Source organism: Camelus bactrianus, chromosome 10, assembly GCF_048773025.1.
Source record: "Camelus bactrianus isolate YW-2024 breed Bactrian camel chromosome 10, ASM4877302v1, whole genome shotgun sequence".
NCBI lineage: Eukaryota > Metazoa > Chordata > Mammalia > Artiodactyla > Camelidae > Camelus > Camelus bactrianus.
Genome location: NC_133548.1, coordinates 12,556,797 through 12,566,035, shown reverse-complemented (window position 1 = coordinate 12,566,035; position 9,239 = coordinate 12,556,797). Strand labels below are relative to the sequence as shown.

The 9,239-nt window shown below is 37.1% G+C and overlaps 2 protein-coding genes across 2 annotated transcripts; both read right to left on the bottom strand.

Annotated features, from left to right (window-relative positions):
• Positions 1-906: 906 nt before the first annotated feature.
• Positions 907-1,839, bottom strand: LOC105080993 (olfactory receptor 5M10). Its single transcript, XM_010970116.1, has one exon. The coding sequence runs from the start codon at positions 1,837-1,839 to the stop codon at positions 907-909; it is 933 nt and encodes a 310-aa protein (XP_010968418.1).
• Positions 1,840-7,529: 5,690 nt separating this feature from the next.
• On the bottom strand, positions 7,530-8,468 carry LOC105081030 (olfactory receptor 5AP2-like). Its single transcript, XM_010970150.3, has one exon. It carries the CDS (start codon positions 8,466-8,468, stop codon positions 7,530-7,532), a length of 939 nt encoding a protein of 312 aa, XP_010968452.3.
• Positions 8,469-9,239: the final 771 nt, after the last annotated feature.

Here is a 9,239-nt window from a genome sequence, read left to right as displayed (position 1 = left end):
GATTTATGGTCTATCCTATCTGTAAAGAATTTATGAGGCTGGTTTCACCCAAAGACTTAAAAATAAAAAAATTTAAATCACAAATAGATACAAATAAATAGAATATTTAAAAAAAGAAGGAGGGGAGGTGTCAAGATGGCAGAGTAGAGAGACTCACAGCTCAGCCTGTCCCACAAATACACCAATAATTACATCCACAAACCCACTGAATCTCACAGAACACCTGCTGAACTCTGGCAGAGTGTCTCTCACTTTAAAATACAGGAGGATTCGCACAAAATCTGATAAACAACAAGTCCATACTGTATAGCACAGGGAACTCTATTCAACATCTTGTAGTAACTTATGGTGAAAAAGAATATGGAAATGAATATACATGTTCTTGTGTGACTAAAACATTATGCTGTACACCAGAAACTGACACAACATTGTAAACTGACTATACTTCAATAAAAAAAAATGCAAAAAAATATATATATATAAAAAGGAGAGACCACAAATACATCAACCATTTTGATTAAGACAGTGACCAAAATTGAGTTTAAATCTGGGTCCTGAAAGTCACAGTGGTTCTCAGAACTATAAAATAAAAGAAAGCATACAATTATTTATGCAAAATGTAAGTACTTTGCAGTGATTTTAAACCACATTTTGAAAGAGGATTATAAATCTTGATATGAGAACATTCTGGTTGCTAAGAATGAGACATAACTCTTTGCCTAGCCAAAAGGAAGTTTGTTATGAGTTAAAGGAATGTCCCACAGACTAAATGATGTTGATCCTCAAAAATGGAAACTGGGAACTCTATCACAGGCAGAGTCCAATGTTTCTCATTTCTAGGTTCTAAACAGTAGGTTGTCACAGACACTTAGTCATTACAAATGAGCATATCCTTAAACTGCAATTTTATGAAAGATTTCTCTTAATCATCTGCTGCAAGGCTTGGATCACATCCTTGTTCCTCATACTGTAGACCAACGGGTTCAGTATTGGGCTCAAAAAACTATAGAAGACTGCAATTATTTTGGACTGCTCTACAGACTTCTCAGATGGGGACCTCAAGTACATGCAAAAGAGGGTTCCATAAAATATAGTGACTGTTGTCAGGTGGGAACCACAAGTAGAAAAGGCTTTGTGCCTGCCTTCTGCAGAGCGGATCCTCAAGATGCTGGCAATGATGAAAAGGTAGGACAGGAGAATGATGAGGAGAGAGCTGGAGAGGGTAAAACCAGCAACTGCAAACATCGCCATCTTCTTGACTCGGGTGTCAGAGCAGGCCAGCATCATGAGAGGAGGGTCAGCACAGTAGAAATGATTGATTTCACGGGAGCCACAGAAGGACAAGTGGAAAGTCAGCAGTGCCTGAGAGAGCCCATTAAGGAAGCCACAAGAGTAAGGGACTGTGACTAGAGAGAGGCAGATGCTCTTGGACATCCTGGAGCTGTAATGTAAAGGGCTGCAAATGGCCACATAGCGATCCAACGCCATTGAAGCAAGGATATAAAACTCAGTGATCACCAGGGCAATGAAGAGCAGACACTGTGTGAAGCATCCAGCATAGGAGATGGTCTTCTGGTCTGAGAGGAAATTGTACAGCATATTTGGAGTGATGTTGGAGGAATAGCAAATGTCTACAAAGGACAGGTGGCTGAGGAAGAAGTACATGGGGGTTTGGAGGTGGGCGTTTGTCCTGATCAGCACGATCATGCCCAGGTTCCCTGTCAGCGTGATTAGGTAGATCACCAGAAACACCCCAAACAGGGTCTTCTCTGACACTGGGTTGTCTGTGAGTCCCAGGAGAATGAATTCTGTCACCAGAGTGTGGTTTGGGGAAGACATTTTCTTGTCCCTTGAAAAAAAACTGAAATTGACAGAAAAAGATGAAGAATTCTGTCTAGCCCAGACTCTGCATTTATTCCATTCTTGTTTCATTTACTTTTGAACTATTTATCTCTGGGGAAATTACTCTTCTCAACAAATGCATCAGAATGTTTCCATAATTACTTTCACTTTACATCTCTGTGTTAACTCTTTCTGTATATATCTCAAACACACACTTCCAAACTCTCTGTCCTACTTGTGTGTGTGTGTGTGTATGTATGTGTGTGTGTGTGTGTGTACAATTTATACCTGTCTTCTTGGAGAGCTTCATACTTGGTATTTTTTTTCAAATTTTGTGAAAAAGAAAGCCAAAGGAATAAAAATGAGGTATGAAAAGCAGCAGATCATTTGTATTATTCAAGTGGACAAATGAAGGGAGCTGAATTTCTAGGTTCCCTCCAGCTTTGATAGACTATTGTTTCAGATACGAAACAGAAGACACATTCAGGACAGCATTTTCACTTGCAACTCATATTTGTCTGGCTTAATTGCATTCAGAAGATGTTGAATTAGTAAATTTATCTTTTGCTATATGGCTAAGAAGGTACAGAATGAAGAATTGTTCTCTCTGCTTGGTAAATCCACCCACTCATTATTTATGTACACTGCAAATATTGATTTTTTTTTTTCTGTTCTAAGTTCAGAGGTTACAGCAGTGAAGAAATTCCCCAACCTCATAAGCATATATTGTAGGGGAAGGGATAGATACTAAACGCATAGCCAAGGATTCACAACAGAATTTCAGTTCGAAGAAAACATTATGAAGAAAAATAAAGGTGGGGTGCTTTCAGATGGCCATTCAGCAAAGGTCTCTCTGAGAAGGCAGAAATGGAACAGTAAATAAAGAATTCAAGTATCTGGAGAAAGTGTGGAAGTTTTCTTTGTCCCCATTTTTTTTTTTGCAACTAACATATAAAAGAAATTTGTTTAGGGACGCACATTAGGATAATGTTTAAACATGGACTTAGTTTCCAGCTGGATCCACTGTCTCGGTTTGTTGGTTTTTTTTGACAATAAGATATCACTGGGAAAAATGTGCATTAATAATTGCACCGTAAGGCTATTTTATTTAGTTTTCACATATACATCAGAAGAGCCTGCATATAGTAATTAATTTTTAGAGAAGCCATTAAATATTAACATATGAATAGAAAAATAAAGTACAATGAAAGAAAAGATTTTTTTTCTCCATTGGTGGGATATTAACCTCTGCACAAAAGAACAAACTTATTTTTAGTGAACAAATGTAGAAAAATGGCCTACCTGTCAAAGCTGACTTACCATATTTTCTCAAAACAAGGTGGGAAGATTTATAATATATTTCTTAGGAACATTCCCTAGAGTATTTTTTAAATAAATTTAAAAAGCCAATTAAAGTAGTTTTTATTTCTCAAGGGTATAACCTTAATTTGATGCTTTGAGGCCTCAGATTCTTCTTTGAAGCCAAAATCTCTACCTAACATCTGTGTATTCTGTTCGGTACTTAGTGCCTGAGATCGTTAACACAGATAGAGAAATCAGCCATCACTTTTATGGAATATGGAAGGAGAAGAATGTGAAAAGATAAGTTTTATACTTTTAGTATATAAACATGAGAGTATTCTCATCCGAAAGCTTCAGTGTTTCTCCATAAACACTGAGGTAAAGTCATCTAATAAGAGTGAAAAGTAAGAACATAAAAGAGATGCAAGATTTGAGGAGCAGAGGGTGAAGAACAGAAAAGTGACATAAGCCACGGGAGGAAGGAAGTTGGGGCAAGTGTCCTTTGGAGCGTGGGCATCGTGGGCTTATCCTGGAACCAATCTACCCTAATGACTTAATTTCATCAGTATTCTAGGAATCAAAGATGGGTCCGAGCATCAAGATCATTCATAAAATTGATGATTCATAAAGCTGGTGATTTAGGAGGAGGTTTCAAAGTGGAATGAAGAATATTTGAACAGTATCAATTCCTTGGCACCGTGTTTGTTAGAGAATAAGGAATCGAGAGATGACCTTGCTAGTCTGTATCTTCCAGGGCACTGCTAATTCCAGTCAACACAGTCACACGAATTAAAAGTGTACTCTCACCAAGACAAGAGAGGCGTCTTTAATTGTGTTAGATCTCCAAATGATGGGTTACACTGTGAGAAAGCAGCCAGTGAGATAAAGCTGCACAGCAATATAAAAATGTAGATTGTTACCAACGTATCACATTAGAGAAGATTTGAGCAGTACCGTATATTTTTCAAATTGAGGCGGAAAGATTTCTGTATCTCAACTTTGATGTGCTTTATCCTGATTCTTTGCACAAACAAAATAATACAATTTAAAGAATAAAATCTATTGCTTAAGGATTCCCATGAAATAATAATTTTTTTTTTTGATTTTAGAACTCATTATAGAATTATAAAGCTCACGTTTCCTGATCCCTTAATGTGGAGATTCCTTGTGTTACAAAAAAAAGTTGAAGATTTGGTCTGTCTTTAAGCAGAATGTCAGCTTTTAGTTTGAAGGAAAGTTTTTCCTAAAGTACTTATGTATGTGTTTTCTGATATACTTTAAAATATAATAGCATTATAATAATCATGAGATTTACAAAAGCTTTTTCCAACAAGAGATAGGACTGCTCGACAGTAACTGAATGGGTAGCCTAAAGGTAGTGTATTTGCTTTTTCAGATCTGGAAGGGCAAAGTATCAATATTTTTCAGTATGAGATCCCTTGATCAGAAATCCACAATAAGAAGTTGATGCTTCCTTTTTTATATACATAGCAATGAATAAGATTAGAGGGCACAGGCTTTACCTAAATATATGATGCTAACTCAAAAAAAGAGTTTTATGCATTCTCATTTTATTTTCTAGAAAGCCTTCAGACAATTGTGTTTAAATTATACTTGAAGACATTAATTCCTTCCTTAATATCACTCTGCTCCAATTGCAATGACCAATTGATGTGTGTCTGCTAAAAGAACGCCTGATGACTTTAGCTACACAAATGTCACAACAGTCATATAGTTAGAAACATCCCACCGCCACTGTAAGTTTGTTACTTGTGTTTTTGTGATTATGTAATTGGCTATATTTTTTAAGTTATAGCAGATTAAACCTTGTACTGGAAGTTCTAATCTATATAATAAAGTTATACTGATTGGAAAGGAAGAAACAACATCATGTTTCTTCAAGAAATTTTAAGAGTTAATAAGAAACTACAGTACTCAAAACAATGTGCAGATCCAAAGATAACAAACAGATTAATGATACAGAATAGAAAATCCAGAAAAATGTCCACTCATATACAGCAAATGGATTTTAGAACAAAAGTACAAATGTATTTCATTGGGGAATGTTATTGGAATAATTGATATCTATATAGAAAAAGTTAACTTCAATCCTTATATCACACCAAATCAAAAATTTGATATGAATCATAAGACTAAATGTAAATACTAAGTCTACAAGTTCTCTTGGGAAAGGAAAAATAGAAGAAAGTCTTTATAATCATGAGGTAATCAAAAATTTCTTAGGAAGGACAGAAAAAGCATTAATTGTGAAACAAAAAAATATTGTGACACAAAAAATTACTACTATAATTGCTTCAGGGCACCACAAACTGTTCCCATACAAGATAGCAAAATTAATCAATATTGTGTGCACCCTGACTTCTCCACTAACCAGTATTCCCCATCTCTTACCCTCTACTAGGGCTTCCCATTCCTTGAGAAACAACAATACTGGAATTAAGTTAGTTAATAACCCTACAATAACACCAGATCCAGAAGATCTAGCTGAAATAATTAATGAAGATGACTACACTAAACAACAGATTTTCAAAGTAGATGAAACATCCTTATATTAGAAGATGTCAGCTAGAACTTTCATGGCTAGAGAGACACTCTCTATGGCTTAAAAGTGTCAAATGATAGGCTGACTTGTTAGAGATTAATATAGCTCGTGACTTAAAATTGAAGCCAATGCTCACTTACCATTCCAAAAATCGTAGGGCCCTTAAGAAGTATACTAAATCTACTCTTCCTGTGCTCTATAAATGAAACAATAAAGCCTGGAGGACAGTACATCTGTTTACAGTGTGGTTTCCTGAATATTTTAGGACCATTGTTGAGATCTACTGTTAAGGAAAAAAATTAATTTTTTTTCAAAATATGATTACTCTGCGATGTTGCACCTGGTCACTGAAGAACTCTGATGGAGATGTACAACAAGATTAATTTGTTTTAATGCCTGCTAACACAACATCCATTCTGCAGTCCAACGATCAAGGAGTTATTTTGACTTTCATGTCTTATTATTTAAGAAATACATTTTGTAAGGTCATAGCTGCCATCGATAGTGATTCCTCTGATGGACCTGGGCAAAGGAAATTGAAAATCTTCTAGAAAGGATTCTCCATTCTGGAGGCCATTAAGAATATCTGTGATTCTTGGGAAGATGTCAAAATATCAACATTAGCAGGAATTTGGAAAACGTGGATCCCAACCTTCAAGGGATCCACAGCTCTGAGGGATTCAAGATTGCAGTGGGGGAGTAACTGCAGATGCGGTGGAAACAGCAAGAGAACTGGAATTAGAAGTAGAGCCTGAAGATGGGACTGAGTTGTTACAACTTCATGATCAGACTTTAACGGATGAGGAGCCGCTTCTCATGGATGAGCAAAGCAAGTGGTTTCTTGAGATAAAATCTACTCTTGGCAAAGATGCTGTGAAGACTGTTGAAATGAGAGCAAAGAATTTAGAATATTACATGAACTTGGTTGATAGAGCAGTGGCAGAGTTTCTGAGGACTGACTACAATTTTGAAGGAAGCTCTACTGTGGATAAAATGCTATGCAACAGGATTGCATGCTACAGAGAAATTGTTTGTGTAAGGAAGGATCAAATGATGTGGCAAACTCCACTGTTGTCTCGTTTTGAGAAATTGCCACCTAATATTCAGCAACTGCCATCCTTATCAGTCAGCAGTCATCAACATGGAGGCAATATTTTCCTCCAGCAATAAATATTATGACTCACTGAAGGCTCAGATGATGGTTCGCATTTTTTACAAATAAAGTATTTTTAACTAAGGTATGTACATTGTTTTTTAAAGACATAATGCTGTTGCACACCTAATGCACTATAGTATAAATGTAACTCTTATATGCATTGGGAAACCACAAAAAAAAATGTGATTTGTTTTATTGTGATATTCTCTTTATTGCAGTAGTCTTGAACCAAACCCACAATATCTCTGAGGTATGCCAGTACTGGGTTTTATACCTCTGAACAGGGAGTTGAAATGGGATATTTGGTTATTTTCAAGAATATAGGCTCTGTGGAATAAGTGGGATTTATACAGAGTGACCATATTCCCCAGGATGCCTGGGACATTTTGTCCAACTCTGCTATCAGAAAAAAGCCTCACTGGGGGATGTTACAGCTCAGGGATAGAGCGCCTGCCCAGCATGCATGAGGTTTTGGGTTCAATCCCCAGTACCTCCGGAGATTAAAAAAATAATAAATAAACCTAATTACTGCCCCCCAAAAATAAAAAATTAAAAAAAAAATTTAAAAAAGCCTCACTACAGAATGAAATGGACCCAGGGTGAATGGAAGTGGACTGGTCATTTCTAAGTGACCTCTGAGTCCTAAAATCCCATGCTTTGATGATTCTAAATACAGAAGCAAAATAAGGTTGTTTTAAAAATTTTACCTAAGGATATTTTGACTTCCTTGTTTCTCAGACTATAGATGAGAGGGTTTAACATGGGGATGACCACCGTATAAAACACAGACACCACTTTGTCTTGGTCCATCGCATAGCTGGAGCTGGGGCGCAGATACATGAACAGGATTGTGCCAAAAAAGATGGTGACCACCATCAAATGGGAAGCACAGGTGGAGAAGGCTTTGTACCTCCCACTCGCTGAATGGATCCTCAAGATGGCCATGAGGATGTAGAGATAAGAAATGAGAATAGTCAGGAGGCAGCTCAGTTCATTAAAACTGGCAAAAGCAAAAATGAGAACTTCATTGACACGTGTGTCAGAACAAGAGAGTTTCAGGAGGGGTGGAGTGTCACAGAAAAAGTGGTTGATGACATTCGAGTGGCAGAAAGACAGTTGGAAGGTAAGGCCAGTGTGAATGGCGGCATTTATAAAGCCTGAAAGATATGTGGCCAACACCAGCATGATGTTAAGATGGGGGGACATAGTGACTGTGTAAAGAAGAGGCTTGCAGATGGCCACATAACGGTCATAGGCCATCACGGTCAACAGGAAGCCCTCAATGCCAGCAAAAGAACCAAAAAAGAAGAACTGAGTGGCACATTCATTGAATGAAATGACTGGGTTGTCCACCCAGAAATTTACTAGCATATTAGGGGCAATGACAGAAGAATAACAGAAATCAACAAGGGACAAATTGCTGAGGAAAAAGTACATGGGAGTGTGGAGATGGGAGTCAATCTTGATTAACAGGATCATGCCGAGATTTCCAAGCACAGTGATCATATAGATGACTAGAAATACCATAAAAAGAAGACACTGTAGGTCTGGATGATTACTGAATCCCCAGAGAATAAATTCAGTCACTGTTGAATGGTTGCTCATACCTTTGTCTCTGAATGGATGATTCATTTGCTGAGATAAGAAACCAAGGAAATGAATTACACAAAAATATCAGGGAAATCAAACAGTTTGTTCTCTGCTGTAGGTCAGATTGCTTCTAAGATATCCTAAGAACATGTGTATTAAACCTCTTTTTTTTTTTTTTTTACTGACAAACAACAACAAAAAACAAGGTAACTAAACTCTAAAGTAACTTATTTAAAAGTGAATATTTATGCTTGTGTATTTGTGTGATAATTAACCCCAATTTTTCTATATCCTAACCTACCTCTCAAATTTTATCTCCTCCTCCCTTGATCATACTACCTTCACTACCTGTCGTCCAATTCCTCTGCATTCCCCTTGGCGATTAAATGTATGATACAGTTGAATAGACTTGCTGTATCCAGTTCTGTTTTTCCTGTTTTCTCCTAAACCCACGCTAATCAGGCTTTCATCCCATCACTCCACAGAAACTGATCTTTTCAAAGTCATCTGCAGTCTTTATGTTGCCACCACCAAATCCAGTGGTCAATTCTCAGTCATCGTTTTGATCTATCCATAACATTGGGCAGAGCTGATGGCTAACTACACCTTGAAAAAGTTTCTTCTCTTATCTTCCAGGACACCAGACTCTGAGTGTTCCTCTTGCCATATGGTTGATCCTTCTCAGTCTTCATTTATTCCTCTTCTTCTCTCTGACTCTTAAGGTTGGAGTTGCTCAGAACTCACATCTTGATCCTCTTCTCTTTCCTGCTTACACTCTACCTTGGT